Source organism: Thunnus maccoyii, chromosome 5 (genome assembly GCF_910596095.1).
Source record: "Thunnus maccoyii chromosome 5, fThuMac1.1, whole genome shotgun sequence".
NCBI classification, from domain to species: domain Eukaryota; kingdom Metazoa; phylum Chordata; class Actinopteri; order Scombriformes; family Scombridae; genus Thunnus; species Thunnus maccoyii.
Genome location: NC_056537.1, coordinates 18,958,847 through 18,979,280, shown reverse-complemented (window position 1 = coordinate 18,979,280; position 20,434 = coordinate 18,958,847). Strand labels below are relative to the sequence as shown.

The window sequence follows — 20,434 nt, the reverse complement described above, 5'->3', positions numbered from 1 at the left end:
GGGCTCCACCACAGCAGCATGCTTTGGGATTCATGCATAAACATGAGCTGGCCTTTCAGCTCTCTCCTCACATAACCAATCTAAATCTAAATGAGCCCCCACTACAGATACACCAGCAGGCAATGACATTACACCCTCCCCACCCCCCCACAACCCAGCCCAACCCCCTACTCAACCCTACTACCCCCAGCGACACATATACACCAGCAGGCAATAATTTCACGCCATCCCTCAAAGCCCCCCTCCACCTCCTCTCCACACACACACACACACACACTCGTACCCCTTTTTGCCGCAACCCCACCAGCTGCACAGTACTCATTTGATTAAGAGGGGGAGGACAGGGAGAAGGAGAAATGGTGGGGGATCACTTTATCAGGATGACTTTCTAAGATGGCTATCATCAGCTGTGAAGCTATCTCAAGCCTTCTTCTGTTTTTACTTTGCTATTGTTCTCTCTGTGTATCTGTTTTGTGTATTCCCCGCAACCCCAATCAGAGCTGTTTCACGGTATGTTTCCTCTGTTGTCACAATGCTCTGTGATGGTTAAATGGCTTGCTGCTAGAGAACAAGGAGCAGGTATCAGTTTGTGCTTAAGACTCTAAATGAACACATTCCCCTGTTCATTTTTCAAGTTTTTCCTCGCTGGCAAGTTGTCTCATCAGCCACTGGAAAGTTTACACAAAAAAGGACAAAATAATAAAACCTGCTCTACCAACCTACGCTGTGGTCTTTGAAATGTTGCATATGAAAATCTGCGTGTCCTAAATGTGCTGTAGTGTGCAATTTTCCTCCCCTCTCTCCCAGAGTCGTAAAACACATTATCATCAGCAGCAGCAGCAGGAGCAGCAGTGTAATTCATCCGAGGTCGTTAATATTCATCATATCATTTAGTCACAAAGGAAACTCATCTGGCTGAATGTCACAGATGTAATTAATGAAGTGACCCCAGAGGTCATGGCTCCATTCACCAAACAGCTTCCACACACTACCATGTTACACACACACAGTTGCACATCAAAAGCCTTCCAGCCGGACACACACCGCCACCGAACATACAACCTGGAATATATAACAGGCAGACACCCTCGCATACCACAACATTCACAAAATGGATTCTCTCAGTTAGACCGAAGGGATGAGACCAGAGCGTGCACCAAAGCAGACTTTATTTAGCTCAGTGGAGTATGGGAAGGGAAAGGAAGAGAAACACACACCAGTAGGGGAGAACTGGGGGAGGGAAGAGTATAGAGACACACTAAACCACTGGAGCAGGACATAAGGACAGGTGCACATCACAGGTATCTTTTTGGTCATCACTATGGCAACAACATATCCAGAAAAAAATGAAAAGAATAGTTTTACCTACGATAAGGATAACAGAGTCCCTTCACCATAGAGGACCCCAATATGTACATCTTACAGTCACTAAGATCAAGAGAATACGAGAGAAATGAAATTTAAAATAATCAGTATACAAAAAAACTGCCTTTGTGGTATTTGGAATGCACATCTCTGTACAGAAGAAAGCTCATTGGTATTGTCGTAAACATTGGTTAGTTTAAGAACAAAACATGACAGAGTTAGTCAGTCCACGTCCTTTGGAAAATTGGCTGGGATGTCAGTCTGAGTTCAGCAAAGCTGTTTTAGCTGGACAAATGGACTACAGACAATGCAACACAGAAACTGACTGACACCATATCAGTGGAAGGTTTGGGGCTGAACTCCTTCAAATAGCTATGCAGTATTTTCATATGCATTGAGAAGTTAATGCCCAGAGCAGGTTTCTCTGAAAACTGGAAGCTTTTATTTTAGATGAAAAAATATTTCTGGTATTACGAAAGCCATTTTTATATTTTTGAAATAGGGGTAATTAATAGGATACTGAAAAACAAACTTGATGGAATTTAGCCCCACATATCCATTTGTTTTCAACAGAATGACAGGAGCAGTTTATCAACAGCATCACAGGTATCATTACAGTTTGTAGTCATTAAAGCCTAGTGGTAAAGCGATCAGAGCATGCATCTTTCTACAGTATCGTTAGAAACTACAGTATATTAGCAGCAAACTGGACATCCTTAAGGGCTGAAGTTCAACACTATGGTAAAAAAACAAAGAAAAATAAACTGCAACATTTCTCAAGAGAAGTAAAACTCTTTAACCTCTATATTACAGACTGCCATGGCTCTAGTTTGGGGTTTTGGTTACAGTTTCCAGTGTGCTTATGAGAGGCAGAAAACAGTAGCTTAGATATAGGGACTCCTTCCTTCTTTAAAAACAGCAATACATCGTCAAGTAAACAGTAGCGCTTTTTTTTTTGTAGGTCATATGGTTAAAGTATTATCACGTCTTTGGATTTTTGTCTTAAAGCATTAATTATTGTTTAGCTATTATTGTTATATTATCATTATTACAGTTAGAATAAGGACTGGTTGCAAATGAACACAGGAAGAAAGGTAGAGAGTAAAAGAGGAAAGTAGGTAGGGAGAGAGAAAGAGGGAAAATAAATTAAGTGTACAAAAATAACATCAATAACATCCGTCCATCCAAGTTTTTCTCAGCTTTGCGCAGTAGCTCCCTATCTGTAAGTGGAAAAGGGAGTTATGTCTCAAACATCCAATGAAGTCTTGAGTCAACCATACAAAAGCTAAATACTGTACATTTACCCCTCACACTATTAAACACTTTAGTTTCAATAACGTTTTTGTAACAATCTATTACTCAAAGGTGAAAAGCTCAGATCTTTGATATACAGATGTTTTTGTAGGTATATTTTAATACTTAGTCCAAGGTTAAACCATTCCCCTTCTGTTTTAAAAACAGAAAAGTACAGTATTAAGATCATATTTTAAGTGGAGCCATGTTGAGCTGTTGACCTGAGCATAGAAAGCTTTACATTAATCACATAACATTGGTAAGCCATTGGTATATTCAAATAGAACGGAAAGGCAGTAAGTCGCCTTGCCTGAACATATCAAAGCTGTCATAATCTTTTCATAATCATGACACTATTATATCGAAGCAAGACAGTTTATCTCAATCCATAAGATTTATATTAAGAAACTATTACTAAACACACACAATGTAAATTTGAGTTTGGTTAAAGTTTTCATATACAGTATAATGGTTGAGTGCTATAAAAAAATAGTTTGTCCCTTTCAAGACAAACTGGCCTTTACGTTCTGTGCTATTTGGGCTATTATCCACTAAAGGAACATAGAAGGTGTACATGTACAACAGAAGACTCATCATTGGCTTGTGGTGGGTGAAGCTGCATTCTCACACTGTATCAGTCTATTGGTACTCAGCTTACCTCTGCCAGGTGCAGATCTCACCCCTTCACCGTACAGACGTCAGCTCTGCAGTTTGTTATTGAAAACAAACATGTTGAAACTAAATCCACAGACATGTAAAATTTTGGTTACGAGCTTTGGAATCTGAGTCAGTCTTTACAAAAGCTCTATGCAAATACCTCCGTCTATTTCAAGGATATTCTGTTTTTTTCTTCTTCCACTGTTAACTGCTTTGTTTTTCTTCAAGTTTATCTTTTGGAACTCTCTATTTACACTAAAATCTCTTTGACAATTTCTTTTCCAGCCTTGTATAGACTGGCACTACATGCTACACAGCTAGTCATCTAGCACTGTCTGGTGGAGGGCTCACTGTGAGTCTGTCATGCAGACTGAGAGGTAGACTGCAGGTCTAGCTGGGCAGTGAGGTCACATACTTGGAGAATGCTCTTTGGCCTCTGTGGCATCAGGTTGGTTTTTAATCAAGGTGGTGTTTGGTTGTAGTAAGGTGTCTGATGGAATAGGGAGAGGAGCTCTTTTCAACAAGAAAGGACAGACCAGGACAGAGTTCACGAACAATATGAAAAGAGGAAAGTTGTGGTAAGTTGTGGAAAATTGGTTTGGGGTCTCTCCCACGTTCAGTTGAGAGAGTTTCTCTTTGGGCCACTGTGGCTCTGAATCTTTGGGGTGTTCAGGTTACAGGTTTGGCAGCAAAGTGAACAGGGTTTATGTTTAGAAGTCAACAGCAGCTGCAGGAGGGGTTTTGGGGAGAACGTAGTAGAAGAAAGCAAAGGGACCCCAGTCTGCCTCTCTAAGCTCTGTCTCTCTCCCCTGCCCCTGCGGTCAGCTCGGCCTGCTCCCTCTCTGCAGAGTCAGAGCTCAGGCTCCTGGCCCTCTTCTCCTTGGCTCTGGCATTCTGGAACCACACCTGCAAAATGATTTGTATATATAAATATTAGCTATTACCCTAAAAAATATTTTAATGTTCTGAATTAATTGTGATTGATGTTTTTGATCTGTGATAAGTACAGATCAAACTGCATTTCATTATGTCTTGAATGTTCTAAACATTTACCTGCACCACACGGTGAGGCAGTCCCAACTCCTGGCCCAGTGCCTCACACTCATGTCGGTTGGGTGTACGGTGGCTCCTGTAGAAGTCTCTCAGCTGGAGTACCTGGAAGTGGCTCATCTGTGTCCTTTGGCGCTGCTGCTGATGGTGGTGCTGCTGCAGAGTTTGTGTCTCACCCCAATCAAAGCTTGGACCCCCAGATCCCTCAGGACCAGGAGACCCTTGGTCAGCCATACTGGAACCCTCTTCACATGGGTACTCCTCATCTTCTTCCTCATAGTCATCATCGTCCTCAGGGTGGTGCAGATCAGTGGTTGAAGACAAAGAGGTAACAGGTGGCTTCACAACTGACTCTTTGTTGCTGATGACATAGCCAGGGTTTGGGATAGTGTTACAAGAGATAGATGGACCTGGTTTGTCCATGAAAGATGACATAACCATCCCAATCTGGCCACTGGATCCATTACTCATTGATAAGTTGTAGCCTGCTCTTTCAGCCTCTGCCCAGTGGCGTGACCTCATATGGGCATCCAGAGCACTCTTTACCTTGAAGAGAGCCCTGCAGAATGGACAGCGCAGGTGGTTCAAACCCAAGCTGAAACTGGATCCTGGCCCCATTGACCGGAACTGTCCTTTCCTCTCTCTGGCTCGTGTGTTCTGAAACCACACCTGTGAAGCAAAGACCAGTATGTTTTAAAAGTCAAGATACACAAAAGCATTGACTTATTTGCTCTGTCTTAATGAACATCCATGAAGTACCTGAACCACACGTCTTGTGAGGCCCACATCTCGTGCAATGCCTTCCAGGACTCCTCTGGTGGGGTTTGAGTCCAAGCTGTAGCGCTGATACAACACTTCAAGCTGTTCCGGAGTAATGGTAGTTCTCTGACGCTTATCCCTACGGTGCTCCTCCTCAACCTCTCTACCACACCTTTGGCCCTCAAAACTGGTCTCTGACATAAGCTTTGAACTTTGCTTCACGGGTGTCAGGGAACTTTGAGAGAGGCTGGTGAGAGTGTTACTCGAGTGGTCAGAGAGTGTGTTCTTAACCTGTATGCTGTTTAAGTGTGAAATCATGGGATGTGTGGGATTAGGGTGCATCTGGGACATAGCCCCTGAAAGCATTTGGCTGGCCATCAGGGTGTGGTTGGGGTGAAGCATCATGTAAGGCATGGTTCGGTCTGCGAAGCCAGAGTGGAGGAGCTGGACCTGGGACTGAGCTGCCAAGAGGTGCCTGGTCTGATGCTCCTGCCACAGCTGGAACGATGGCAAGGATATTGGGCAGAGACTGCACTGGAACTGAGCGTGGTTTTGGGGTTGGAGTTGGTTTTGTGGCTGGGTTTCAGTGGATAGGCCAGAGGTGACCTCAGGCTGCCGCGTGTGGCATGTTTCAGACTCTGGAACAGAAAGGTGGCTGGGAGATGTATCAGTAGGCTTTTCAACAACTGGATCAGAAGGAGGGCTATGGGCATGGCCTCGGCTTGTATCAGATATAGACGCAGTGATAGGTACTATTTTTTGCGAAGAGGAGGAAGAGTGGAGGAAGAGTTCTGGTGTACCTTGTGGCTTCAGCTGAACCTCAGGTTGCAGGGAGGACACTGTTTGTATGGCCTGAACAATTTCTTTATGCTGAATGTCTGTATTCGAAATTCCATTTTGAACAGTGGCTGGGCTCTTGTTAGCCTGAGGAGAGATTGTTTTATCTTCTTGTTTCCTTGTAACAGGTGCTGGTTCACCTTTGGCTGTTAGATGCTCACTTTCTATGCAGTTAGTAGAAGAATCAATGACAGGTGAGTCAGGGTGGGTATAATACTCATATGTCAGATCCATGGAGTTTTCATTTTGAGAGTCACTTTGTCCTTCATCCCCACAGCTGTTATCCTCATTATCACCATCATTCTTGTAGCAGCCATTTCTCTGCCTGTGAATGTTGCCAAGCTGGTTATTCCCCTCTAATCCATCATCTGTTCCCCGGTCTTGACTTTTGCGGGCTCTCTGCCTAGCATTTTGGAACCATACAACAATGACACGGTTAGGGAGGGACAACAGAGCCGACAACTTGTCATATTCTTCCTCTCTGGGGTAGGGAGTGGCCTCAAACACCCCTTGCAGGGTCTCAAGCTGTTGCTCCGTGAAACGGGTTCGGGAAGAGCGTCTGCCCCTATGGGGCTCTCCTCTTTGGAGGTCTGTTGTCTGGGGCTGTGAGGAAGTGTTGGCTGGGAGGCCTGGGGACAGTGAAGATGGGGAAAGTGACAGAAGCTGGTTTTGGGCTGCTTCCTCTCTGGACTCCTCAAGGGCTGTGGTGGGAGGATTATTAAAATTGTACGGAGAATCCTTGTCTCGCTGGCGCTCTTTAAATAGGGTGTTGCGGAACCAGTGTTTGATTACTTTGTGAGGCAGACCAGACAGAGCAGACATTTCATTAATCTCATCATCACTGGGGAGGGTATTAATATCAAAGTGTTTTCTTAGAACAGTCAGTTGTTCCTCAGAGATTCGTGTTCGGGTTCTCTTACCCTGCTGTTGTTCAAGTATTGTTGGGCTGACTTGGGGTTGCTGTCCTGTTTGGATGGGGCTGGGTTGAGATTGTTGACCTAGCAGGGTGGGATTGAGCTGTGGAGGTTGACCTAGCAAAGCTGGGCTGAGCTGGGGTTGCTGGGCAAGCAATGCTGGACTAAGCTGTGGCTGTTGCCCTAGTAGTGCTGGGTTGAGTTGAGTTTGGTAGAGTTTTGCCAGCTCTGGGTTTACACTTGAGTCTAACCAAGATTGGGGCTGGAGAGCCACAGACTGCATCACAACTGGAGGGAGGAGAGGTAGCTCCATTGGGAAAGGAATGGGGGGTAGGGGAAGCTTAGGTAAATTCAGTGAGGGTAGAGGAAGCTGGGGCAAGGGCAGAGGCAGCATAGGGATTTTCGGTAGGGGAAGAGGCATGGCCTTAGCTGGAGATGTGGTTTGAGAAGTAGTTGTATCAGATGTGTTTGGGATGGTTACCTCCTGTTGTGGAAATGTTTGAGGTTGAGAAGGAGAAAGAGGAGGAGATGGTGCAGGGGCTGTTGGTGTTAGATCAGTAGCTTGAGCACTTGTTTTGGTTACGGAATCTGCAACTGAGGGCGCAGGTGAGGGTGCGATGTTTTTAACTTGAGACTTAACTGATTCGGGTACAAGTTCTGATTCCGAGGATGTGGCTGGGACTGCGGCTTGGGTACTAGCACTTGAATTATCTGCCAATTTAGGCTGTGTAAGGGGGTACATCTGGTCGTACTGCAGCCTGTATTCTCTGGAAAACCTCTCTAGTGCAGCAGTGGGAAACATCATCCTGTGGATGTACTCCTGGTGGCTTTTTAAAATCATGGCATCTGAAAAAAACTTGCCACAGTCTCTACACTTTTCTCCTTTTCCACAGCATCCTTTCTTCTTGTTTGCCAATTCCTCCTGTTTGTTCTGCCTTTTCTCCTGTGGCAGACTATTTAAGTCTCCACTGTCTTCTACTCCTTTTGTGTTATCCTTATTACAGCCTTCCACCTTTCTATCCTGTAATTCACTAAACTCATCTTTTTCTTCCTCTGAGTACACCTCCATCTTGTTAATATGAGAGCACACTTGTTTATCTGTTATCATTTGGGTTACTATCTGCTGCTGGTGTCTGTGTCTACTTTGTAAATACTGCAGTGCTAACTCATAGCCATAACTCTGCAGCAGAGCTCTAAGAGGCTCCCCATTCACAGCAGCATAGGGCACTCTAGGAGGAGGACACTGCAATCCAAGAAGATTAAATGAAGAGGAATCTGTTTCCTCTGTTTGACTTTCCTTTTTAACAGTATGAATGTGCATTTGTTCTTTTTCTTCCTCAAGACTTGTGCTGTATTCTTTTTCTGTATGGTTGGTGGACGATCCACTGCTGCCTGTTTCAACCCTGGTGTCAAACTGTATATGATTTTTTGGTTGGATAACAGCTGAGTTTGAATTTTGTCTCTGGATGTGTTTCTCATCTGTTTGAGGCAGGGACTCTCGTTTAGCCTCTGCCTTAACCTGTTCTTTTGGGGTGGAGATGGCAGATTCTGACTGACTAAGTTCTAGGCTCTTAATAGCCAACTCTGGGTTAAGTGTCATGTCTCCAGCAAAGTAAAAGGGCAGAAGAAGCTGTTGCTGCAGAGAAAGCAAGTTGTCTGGTGCTAGAGAGAAGTGTTGTTTAAGGAGATTCTCTGGCCCTAAGGGAAGGTGCTGTATCATTTGGGACTGGAGCAGGGCTGTGTGTTGTAATTGAGCTTGGGCCTGTGCCTGGGCTAATTGCTGCTGCTGTTGTATTAGCATTAGCTGGTTTCTTGATGCTAGCAGTTCTGCCACTCTCTTTTTAGCCTGCTGGCTCTCAACTTGGTTAGAGAGGGTTGGCTGGGCCTCGGCTGCTAAGCCTAATAATGAAGAGGTTGAAGAGCTCACTATATCTGGCCTCTTGGTAAAAGCCAAACTCTTGGACGTCTCATCTCTGGTGGTAGCAGCCTGAGTAGCAGTGGTGGGCACTGACACTGGTGTTGCTACACTAGATGCTGAGGTCTGTGGACCTGGGTTCTGGGCAGCACGAGCTCTAGTCTGGTGAAGGACAGAGCGAAGATGTATGTCCAGTGTGGAGCTTTGGCTATAGCCCACTCCACACAATCGGCAGCGGTAGGGTCTAGGATCTGGGCCACGGGGAGCCTCGGGGGCAGCAACACCTGTGCCAGAGTCCTGCAGAGCTCGCCTGGCCCGGTGGAGATGAGACACAGAGTTATAGTGGACTAGAAGAATGGTTTTCTGAGTAAAAGATTCAGAACATATGGTGCATTTATACGGCCTGGATGGATCAAGATAGCGGTCCATTGTGGGGTTGGAGCTCTTCTTGACAAGGGAGCTGGAACTAGGTTCTGATATGATTTCCTCATGGGACTCTTTTTCTGGCTCAATTAAATCATCATCAGCTCCATCAACTTGACCAACTATGTCCTTCTCTTTAATTTTAACTTCCTCATTTTGTTCCTCCTTTCCCTCCATGCCAAGTGCTTCTTCCTCTGTTTCTTCATCCTCACCCTCTCCTGCTTCTTGACCCACTTGAGGTGATAAACTGAAATCTTGTTGAACTGAATTCTTATTATTCTCCATGTATTGTGCAGTATGAGGCGGTAAGAGTGTGTTCTGCCCCTGTGTGTTGTCCAGCTGTGAGTGTGTGTTCTGCATGTGTCTCTGCAGGGCCTCTTGACTGCGGCATTGTCTAGAACAGAGGGGGCACTCTGTCGCCGCCCTCATGGCATGGTACTGCCAGTGCAGCTGGAGCTTCTCCTGAGTGGGGAACGCCAGGCTGCACCTGCTGCAACGGAACCGGTAACCATGGCGATCAGAAAGGGGAGGGAGATCGCCGGTTGGAGAGGTGGGTGGTGAGGAGGGGGGTGTCTGAGTCGGGGACTGAGGAGCCAGTCTGCCATTGGAAGGGTGAGCGGTGTTGTCTTCCAGGGGTGGGGTGAGTAGAGCTGTGACATCTTTGGGTGCGGCTACATCTCCCTCAGTGTTCTCCCCTGAAATGCCTGAAAAATGCACAAAAATAATGATTGTGAATTTATAATTATTTTACAATAACATTAAGCCAAAAAAAAACTGTGTAAAAAAATGTATGTGTCTTGAACAGACAAACATGACATGGTTTGGTACTTATGTTTCTTTTATCAACATATTAATAGTGGTCAGTTTTACCATGCATTTTACACCAACCTTTGTTTTTCTGTAAATCAACTGAGGCAATGGAATCAGCAGTATGGGAAGAATTTGTATTGTCATTCTTGATGTTTTTATTTTTTTGAGCATCATCTGTGCGCGAGTATGTCTGTAGTTCCATCTCCAGCTGAGGCTGCGGTTGTTCCATGGATGGTGTGACCTGGATGAAAGAAAATGTGACAGCATGTCAGTTTTGGTGTTTCTTGATTTTCATTGCCAGCGACACAGTGTGGTTTTAGCAATTTAGAATAAAAGAAATATGGGATATTAACTTCTTTTCTTCATCTAACTTTATGAATAAAACATGTTTAATTGTACAGCATAATAGCAAGCAAATATCAAGATGTATCAACATAGAGTGCCTGCACTCCCCATCCTAATGTCATTAAACATTAAAGTGTGAATCTGTAAGTGTATCGTTACATCTTGCACCTGCCTGCACAGCACTATATGCAGCAAGGTGCATCAACTTGGTAATAAGTGTATATGGTTGAGATATGTGGGTCTGCCCTTCAGCTCCGACGACACCCTCCAACATGCCCCAAGGGTTTAATAAAACTTTACTGAGCTGAATAATGAATTTATTTAAAATCATTCTTCATATAGAAAACCTCCATCTTCACAGCTTCAAGCGCTGAGAGCAAATACTATATCTATGAGAACAGCTAGCTACCCTAAGGAAAGGATGGACAGCTACAGATGAGATTTACATGACAAGAGTTTTCTCTGTGTAACAGCTTCATAAGAAAGAAAGAGAAGAACACCCCCCCCCCCCCATACACGCGCACACACACACACACACACACACACACACACACACACACACTGCAGAGAAAACTGAAGGTCAGGCTTAATCTAGAGAGCGTAATTGGAAAGCAAGGTACATAATGGCCATCATCACCTCAGTCTGAATTAATGAACCTCAATTACTATCAGAGAGAGTGAGGGAGGTGTAGGAGGAGAAGGAGGGAGGACGATGGTGGGGGGGCTAAGGGGTGTAGAATATGAAAAAGAGAGAGAGCAGGGAGAGGGAGGGAGGAAGTCAGGGGCAATGAACAAAAAAAAAATGCCTCAGAGAGAGAGTAAGGGAGGGGTAACGCATAAGAAATTGAGAGAGAGCTTGGGAGAGACAGAAAGGGAGGGGCAGGGACAGAAATTGCAGAATAGGAATGATAGGAGTAGCTGGAGGGGGGAGGGAGGGACGGCAGAGGGGAGAAAGGGTGAAAAGCAGTCAGTGAAGTGGAGGCGAAGAGAGCAAGAGACAAAGGCCACTTAGCATACGGGCCAGGGAGATGGAGGATGGTGATGTGGATAGATGACCAGTCTTTGTTAGTTGGAGAGACACAGTAAAAAGCATGGGGGCCCCTTTTTAGCTTGACTGCACTTCTGGTAATAGAGGGCTACTTAAACATGCATTATAGAAAGACTGGCTTTTCCCTCACTCACTCAGTCAAACCCTTTCTCCTCCACTCTAAAAGACACGCATACACATACACAGAATGCACGGCTGCATCAAAGATGATAGCGGGGAGCTACTTAAACATGCATTAAAAAAGCGCTGCCTTTCTCTCTGGTGCCTTCTTAATGGAATTGTCTCCCTACATTTCACTCTCCCCCATCCCCCATCGCTTTGCCTTTTCATTTTCTTTTGCTTCCTGACAAACGCAAATACAACAAATACACACTTGCATATACACTTACTGCGCTGATGAGCTTTTCTACACAGTCTTGCGCCACGCTGTGCACATGTGTGAGATGCTGTCGTAGGTGTATGTATGGGACTTTAACCTGGCACAAAGGGCACTGGACAGTCTAAAAGAGAGAAGAAAAAAGAGGAGAAGCGAGACAAGTGAGAAAAATGGTTAATAAAGTGTTGAATTAGAGGCCAGCAAGAAGGTATGGGTTTTACACATTACACACGCAACTGGCAGGTCTTCTGATCTAGAACTGTATATATAGTGTGTGTCATCATATTTCTCATATGTACATGGACGTACTTAAATTATTAAAAGGTGTGTCAAGTGCTCACCTGCTGGTTCTCATTTTGCTGGTGTATTCTGGGGCGTTTGGTCGAGATGGAGTTTTCCATTTCCCCGCATCCAGACAATGGACGCTTGACTGGGGGCAATGACTCCCTCTTTTCCCTTTCTTCCCCCCTAGTTTCTTCTTCAAGAAAAAAAAAATATGAACATGTAAATATGTTGATATTCCCCATGTATATATTATCACACTATCATTTGAGTTAACTATTAATATGTTATGTTAAATTGTTTTACAAGTAAAAGCAGCCATACCTGTCTCCTTAGAAATCTTCTCCACCCCCAAGTTGCATGTGTCTTTGGTTTGGTCCAAAGGACCAGTGGTGGTCTCACTGGAAGTTTCCATATCCTCGCTGAGCTCTCCTGGGAGAGGACAAAACAAGTAATTATGTTATGCATATGTAGTGAATCATACAATATGTCCTCAGAATCAGGCTAATTGTGCTTTATTTTATTCTCTAGATAGCACCCTTCAAAAAGACCAATGTCTTTGGACCACACTTCATTCTTCTTACTTGCCTCCATACCCTATTGATCAAGTATTGATTTTCCATTAGATTCTCCTCAGAGGTGGAGTAGAGGTAATATGGACTTACAACACATCAGTTCACCTCAATAAGTCTTAATCCGCAAAGAGACAAATCACAGGATAGACTTAATTTACAAGAGAAGTGTTGAGCTACTCATTTTAAGTTATACTCTGGTGGTTCACACACTCCAGACAATGAAAATCCAGCATGTTAGTGGCCAACCTCCACCTCCCCCATCCTTGTCCGGGGGATTTGTATTGGTCTATTGATTAGCAGGTGCTAGTTAGCTGTTGTCGGGGGTGATTGGGGATATAACAAGAATGTGTATCGACTAATCAATTTACTTGATCAATATCTCAGCAACAGCCATTACTCATTTTCTCACTCTTTTCATCTTTATCCCGTGTCTGCTCTCTGATGTCAGCAAGCACATGCAACATGAAATCAAATACACTCACACAGTTCATATTCTCACCTGTGACACCATCAGGGCTTTTCCTGATGGTAAAAATTGCTGCCAGTTCCTCTCCGCCCATTGGCTGCAGCTGTAGTAGCCCTTCCCTCTGCTGATGGGTCGGGGTTTGACTGTGTTGTAGTACTTGGAGTTTAGAAGAGGAGGAGTGGTTGCATAGGAGACAATGGAACAGCCATGAACCTCCATCAACCTCACCATCATACTGCTGCAGGAACTGAAGACATTAGGCAGAAAGGAGAGAAATTGAGAAAATTATTATGGTTCGAAAAAATGGCTCATATTGCTGAGTTTGAATTTTAAAATCTGCTCTCCTAATCATAAATTACTATATTTATTTTTTGTTTCACATGCTGCTTTCAGTTCAGTTCAGTTTTTCACTTCTTAAAGGGCAACTTTACCAATTTTCAACCTGCATTGTATCATTACAATGAGGGTAGTATATACAAATGAACAATGTTTAACTTCCCTCCGCTCATTTGCCAGCAAAAGATCTGCACTAGACTACAAACTACGTTTCCTCATTTTCAGTAGTGGTGCCTTCAAGGATGGTAAAATGTGGTTTTTCCAAAACACTCCTGACTACCTCACTACACTAGCGATAGGGAAAATATCATAATACTAAATACTTTAAAATATCAGTATATTTGGAAGAAAACTAGTTTTATGATACAAGGCCAAATATCGCGCTGTTGAATCAGACACAACAGTCTGGAAGAGGAAGCGACCACCAGACCGGAGCGACATCACAGCCACAGCTAAGCTAAGCTAAGCTGCCAAGTTTTTCTGTGATTCATCCAGAAGAGCTGTATCTAACAAAAAAAACAACAACTAGCTTTACAATATAATGTCAGAGCAGAGATGTGGTGCAACTATTTCAATTTATGGGGCTGAATATAGTGCTCTGTAATCAGACATAACAGAGTATGGAAGAGGAAGCAACCACAGGAGCTGTAACAGCGGCAGCTGAGAGAGACGCTGCAGCCGGAGATGCTGCTGCAGCATGACCGGTGACTGCCTGTCTTAAACACACCATGAGTAGCTCACGGGACGAGATGCACGCAATGAATTCTGGTTGTTGTAGGATTCTCCCTTAAGAGCGGTATGGGGAATCTACAGCCTTTTTCTCAGTTTTCTCTGGTCACAGGGCAACAATGTCAAAAATAATTGCACATTTCTACTACATAGGTGACCTAGTTTTAAGAAATCATCATATTCACAGCGGTGAATTTTTTCTTTAAGAAAAAGAGGTTATTACTGAGAATGTATGCAAAAGTGTGTGTCTGTGTACTGACTTGGTAAACCCGGACACTGGCCTCGTGGTGTGAACTGAGGGAATGTCCTCGTAGCTTCTCCAAACTGCTGGTCACATAGTCACACAGGTTGCACCTCAGCTGGATGGGGTTTCCCTTAGCAATAAGGGCGGCCCCCTCCTGACCCCTATCTCCTCCCTCCTGGAGGTGAGCAGCAAGCTGGTACCGGGTGCGGTGTCTGTCAGTCTGGCAGTGCAAGGAGAAGTTAGCCCTCAGGGGGGTGGTGTAGCCACACAGCCTGCAGTGGCAGCCACCAGCGACCAGGGAGCACCACTCAGACTGGGGCAGGGAGCGAGGGGTGTTCAGGTGCTGCTCCACAGACTCTAAGCTGTCGGACGAAAAGCAGGAGCAGACTAGGCACTGGAACACACCCTGGGAGAGGGGTCCAGTGGGGGACAAAGATGGGGCAGGAGGGGGAGAGGGAGAGGGGGAGGGAGAAGGAGTCAGCGTAGACCCAAGGGTGACTGGCTGTTCTGCGACTTGTTGACTGGTCAGTCGCATGTTTAAGGAGAGCTCCCCACCTGAAACACAGAGAGACACCTTGTAAGCATTAACCAGTTTTCAAACTTTCCCATTGGAAGACAGCAAGAGGTATGATGCATTTCTTACCTGTGTTTTGTAGGTGTTTAAGCTGGGGAGCAAGGCTCCTACAGTGGGATAGATAGTAACCTCTCTGCAGCCGTAGCATGTTATGTGTGTGTTTCTCGCTGGTGGTGTGTATGCGCAGGTTGCGGGCAATGCTGGTCTCATAGTCACACACATCACACCGCCACCGTTTACCGTGAGAGTGAGAGTGTGCAGGTGGTGTGAGCTTGGTGGGCTGAGTAGTAGGCGTGGGAATAGAGAGTGGGAGCTTGTATGCCGGCTCATCCACTGTGTGACCGTTGGAGGAGCTGCTGTTGTTGGTAATGTGAGAAGTGTGCATGTGACCATTCGAGTGTCCCCCATTTTGAACATTATTAAGGTGTTTATCCGACTGCATGTGTATGCTGAGGTTGCCTTTCGACGAGGTAGCATAGTCACACACCTCACAGCGGTAGGGCTTGTAGCCACAGGCATAGGTTTCACCACGGGCCAAGCGAGGATGGGGTTTCCCTGAACTGCAATACCCACACACACCTCGTGTTGCACCGCCACACACACACTTTCCCCCAGTGGCACCGCACACACACTGACCTCCCGTCTCTGGATGTTTCTCCTTCATGTGGACTTGCAGTGTATGTTGAGACTTATAGTGCCAGTTACACTTGGGGCATTTCAGTGTCTTACAAGAGTTGCGTGAGTGCATTATGGTCATGTGACTAGTCAGTGAATTAGGAGAGAGGTCTTGGTTGAGGTTTTTAAGGACAGCTTCTTTCTGTTCTTCTTCTTTGTCTCTCTCGTCATCCACCTCTGTCTCAAGCTGGCTGTCATTTGGTTCTGGAGCTTTGGCACCATCTCCATCGGAAATGGAAGAGTGAGGAACCCCTGACGGCCCATCGTCCTCGGCAGGTGTACTGGCAGGCTCCGTACCTGCCAGTGGAAAAGCCAGAGTAGACTGCTGGGATTTAAAGCTCTGAGGAAACCCAGAAATCCAGCCCTGATCTCCCTTAATGTCTTGTACCTCTGTCTCGCTCAGCAGGGCAGAAGAGGAGGATGGACAAGTGAAGTGCTTTGGAGAGGTGGAAGGAGTGGGGGAGGGCTTTGGAGAGGCGGCTATTTTGCTGTCGAGTGTGCCACTGGCCTTTGCAGTGCTGGAAGAAGAGCTGTGCTGGCTCTGTTGAGGTAATAAAGAACATTTGGATTTGGTTTGGCTTTGGTTTGAGATGGCCTCCTCCTCTTCCGTCTCCTCCTCTCCGCCTCTGCTGCTAAGGGTTCCTTGGAGGCCCCCTGTAACTGTCACCTCTCCCACACCTACGGACACCTCCCCACCTTCCTTCTTTTGCCCTGACAAATATCCCTCCCCGAAATCTTCCTTCATCCCCTGCTTTTGACACGCTCCATTCTCCTGTGAATGCCGGCTTCCCTCTTTCTGCTCACCTCCCTGGGTCTCTTCTCTAGCCTGGGACCCCTCTGCGCCCTCCTCCTCCTGCTGAGGCAGGGTCAGGGGCTCTTTGGCAGGGGCCACGGCTGAGGTATGAGAGGATGACCCCTGCTCTGGAACGACCGCCAGGGTCAGGAGAGGAAGAGATAAAGCCTGGGGACTGAGGTCAGCATCTCTCTCCTCTCCTCCCCCTCCATCCCCTCCTCCTCCCTCACCGCTGTCCATACCAGAGGCTACAGCTGCCACGCATTACTACCCCACCTGTGTGTTTCAGTAACAGAGAGGAAGAGAGCGAGACAGGCAGAGACAGAAGAAAAGTGAAGGGAGGGAAAAAAAAGGGAGAAAATGAAATACATAAGTCATGTAAATAATGTTGCATAACAGTGGAGGGCATTGATTATAGTCCCTGGATAGCATCTGTTCAATACAGCCTTCAGAGTGTACAATACAGAGGCTGGTTACTCAGGGGTTAGCGTTAGCCCTTAATGGGAAAATCAATAGCATGAGCGCTAAACTAGGTAGAGGAATGTGTGTAAAGGCTACGCAGGAGGTCTATAATATTCCTCGGGGGATAGGATTAAATAAAGAACTGAACGCTTCTGAGCTAAAGGGCTTCCACTAAATTGCCACACTTAGATAAAAGCGGATAAAAGAACAATTTTTAAAGCCAGTGTATCAGTCTCTGCATCTTTTGCTGCGCATTAGCACAGAGATATTATGTGAGGCAAAGGGATCTCTGTTTAGCACAAGCTGTATGAGCCATTTTATAGCATATAGTGCAAACATACGGGTGGAAATAATATAATAAAAACCTGTATAATGGAATTTAGTTCAAAGTATGACAAGTGCTTGTGCGAAGCTTATGCATTTTCTGTTGAGATTTCAGATTGTGTATTATTTTGTCCTCTCCTCATTGTAAGTGTATGATATTGTGTCCATCACCTGTAAGTCCCAGTGCTTGTACACTATAAACACACCCACACACACATAGCAGTAATTTACATTAAAATAAGTAATAAATTTAAGTTTTTATATTTGTAGTTACATTTGTAGTCATTAATAGTGTTTATAAAAACAAAGTTTAAAAATCTACAGATTTTAAGATTGCATTTCCTTGTTTTTTTAAATTAGGTTTTAATGAAACTAGTAAAGAGCTGTGACATTTTATCATATATAAATGACCACAAACATTCAGGTAAATAAATAAAATTCCCAAAAATTGAGCACTAATGTTTCATGACGGTTATGATTCACATCAGCACAATCATGCAATACCTACAAAGACTTCCTAGAAAATAAAAACGTGCCTTTCCTCTTCTGTGTCTGACTGACAAATAGATGCAAGATGACAACGATACATCTCTCTTACTCTGTGTGTGTCCTACAATCTCATTACTGACCTTTTTTAATCAAGGAGAGCCCTTAATGTACCCTTTCACCTTCTCCTCCAACTAACCAACCCCCTCCTCCTCCCTCAACACCGTCTCTCCTGTAGCCACCCCCTCTCCCCTCTCTCTGCAGCTTAAAGATATATGGCTCACATCGGCACTCTGATAGTGCTTTAATGTACTGTCTTTATGTCAGAGGCCACAGACCCTTGCCCACTGCAGCTGTCCACTGTCCTGCCGGGTAGTGCTGAGGGGCTGAGCCTGCCTGCCAGCAGCTGAGAACAATCTCTAATCTGATAAAGATTTTCATTTACACTGTAATCAATAACCTAGGTCTATCGGCAATGTAACTATTTATACAAGCATTCCTGGCTCTCTATCGATCACAAGTGCGGGAAACCATCATTTAACAACGTGTGTGTGTCTGTGTGTGTGTGTGTACACATCTATGAGTGTGTTAATGTGTGTACATATGCTGTTGTGCACAGCAAACTGATTCTGATGATGTCAATTAAGCTCACACTTAGGACACCTGAAATTCAACATGCATATTAGAATTATTTAAAATGTTAATGAACAAAACAAGACATTATTGTTATTTGGTGTGCATGATGTACATTTTGAAACATAAAATTATGTTCAAATATTCAACAAAAAGTGCAATCCCTGAACCCCTATTTTAGGCTGGTGTGTGTGTGTGTGTGTGTGTGTGTGTATGTGTATGTGTGTGTGTGTGTGTGTGTGTGTGTAAGAGAGAGAGAGGGGATAGACAGGGGTGTGAGGGGGGAGAGAGAGAAAGGGACAGAGAGAATAGTTGTCTGGCTATACTTAAGGAAAATGTATTTTGTTTGTCTTTAAAGGACGTGGACAAATACAGTTCGACGTGGACAAATATTGTTTTGAACGCACTTGACTGCGTGAGGACCCAGTGGACCGATTACAGCCAACACCAGTCTCAAGGTAATAAATAGCACTACGCTGTATTTTGCATTATTCTGAGATCATACAAGCTGTTTTAGAATACGGGCAGGGACTTGAATAGTTCACTCCCCGTCTCTGCCTGTGTTGTCAAGCCACTGACCAACATGAAACCTCTCCAGGACTACTTCAGCCTTTGTTTACAGTGGACCGCAGCGAAACCAAGACCGATAGTGTTCCCTATCCAGTAACAGGTGACTCAATTCACAAGCAGATCAACAAAAGCTTGATTTGTGCGAATTAACAGGCTGCACTGACCAAACCAAACACCCCCTTTCCTCGCCCACCGCCGGGGCTGCTTCCTCCCAGCTCCCCTTTAATATCGTAAACAAATGGCAGACTTACATTTCTGCAGCGGCTCTGGTACAAAGCTCCGTACGCTGAATGTGTAGTAGTCCAGAAAACAATCGTATAAAGAGCCCACTCATTCCTTATGAATGATCCTCTGCGTTTTTACGGAGCCAGGAGGAGAAAAAAAAATCGGGGAGAGGGAGAGAGAGCAGCGGGGTCCAAGTTGTTACCAAACAGTGTAATTAAAGCTACATATAGGCTGTAGTAGTAAACAGAAAGATGGGGGACGGAGGGGTTTGTGCGAGCTCCAGAGGTAGAATGAGTTCTGATCACTGTGGGGGGAAAAACACTTGGCTCTTTATTCCTGCTAATTAGTTTCCTTCAAAAAATGGCTGAGATTACGCCCAGTGCGCATGTGCGTAATTGCGCAGACACCGCTAATTAGCCCGTATGGATTCAGCGAGAGAGAAAGAGAGGGAGGGAGGGGGAGAGGCTACAGGGGACGCATAGAAGACAAGGAGAGGAAAATATTTTTAAAAAGTACGAGAAATTATAGCTGAAACGTTTTATTTTAATCACAGACGTGATATAATAAAAAATCCAATAATACATTTTAGAAGGGAATCAAGACACATCCTCGTTTATTTAAAGATATATATTCCATGAAAACGATATCACAGAAAAAAATTTAAAATATAGCCTACCTGAAGACAAGAAAATATCATTAAGGAATTTGAAAATAATGTGGTTATTGACACAACAAAAAGCTTTTTAGGGGAATATTGTGATGCCAGACAATCTACTACGAAATGCGACACTGTCACCGTGATTCACCACTGAGCATTGCGAGCGCACTCTAAGGCCCTAGAGGAATATTTTAAGAATATGATACTGACATTTTGTCTAAGATAAAGTACCAGTTATGCGTTTACATGTATGTCCAATACTTCAACTGTAACATTTTCATGAAATATTAAAATGATTTGACAACAAATGCTGTGAAAAAGTTATTGGAGCCTGTATTCGCCAGCTTTGTTGAACAAATATTCACGTCTAACAAAGAGAAGATTACATTTATTTAAAAAAAAAAAAAAAAAAAAAAAAAAAGACGAAGAAGAAAAGAAAGGAAAGAAAGAAAGAATCGTCTTATATATGCTTGAATATGAAATGAGACATTCCACCCTTGATTGATTTTGGACTGAGCAGGTTAGTCTGGGTTTCAGACATTGGTTTGCTGGTTAATTTTCTCTGTTTTGAAGACAAATATATATAGATATATATATATTTAAGCCAAAA

General features: G+C 44.5%; 1 protein-coding gene across 3 annotated transcripts; it reads right to left on the bottom strand.

The window, feature by feature from the left end:
* Positions 1-908: 908 nt before the first annotated feature.
* Positions 909-19,278, bottom strand: LOC121896642 (zinc finger homeobox protein 3-like). 3 transcript variants are annotated; one of them, XR_006096060.1, is made up of 12 exons: positions 19,193-19,278; positions 15,068-16,742; positions 14,441-14,979; positions 13,149-13,362; positions 12,399-12,506; positions 12,134-12,270; positions 11,806-11,916; positions 10,102-10,264; positions 5,125-9,917; positions 4,369-5,034; positions 3,317-4,221; positions 909-2,585 (listed from the first exon to the last, which is right to left on the bottom strand). XR_006096060.1 is itself a non-coding variant. In XM_042410540.1 (11 exons), the coding sequence occupies exons 2-11, from the start codon at positions 16,704-16,706 to the stop codon at positions 4,105-4,107; spliced, it is 8,487 nt and encodes a 2,828-aa protein (XP_042266474.1). In that variant the 5' UTR covers positions 16,707-16,742; positions 19,193-19,278; the 3' UTR covers positions 909-4,104. The 3 variants fall into 3 exon arrangements, 2 of the variants coding, with proteins under 2 accessions (XP_042266474.1, XP_042266475.1); XM_042410540.1 differs by having other exon boundaries at positions 909-4,221; XM_042410541.1 differs by having other exon boundaries at positions 909-4,221; positions 12,134-12,267.
* Positions 19,279-20,434: the final 1,156 nt, after the last annotated feature.

Coding starts and splice junctions, on each gene's coding strand:
- LOC121896642 (XM_042410540.1), bottom strand. CDS start 16,706: ATGGACAGCGGTGAGGGAGGAGGAGGGGATGGAGGGGGAGGAGAGGAG. Junction 14,980..15,067: donor TAAACACCTACAAAACACAG/GTAAGAAATGCA, acceptor TCTGTGTTTCAG/GTGGGGAGCTCTCCTTAAAC. Junction 11,917..12,133: donor AGCAAAATGAGAACCAGCAG/GTGAGCACTTGA, acceptor TCTCTCTTTTAG/ACTGTCCAGTGCCCTTTGTG.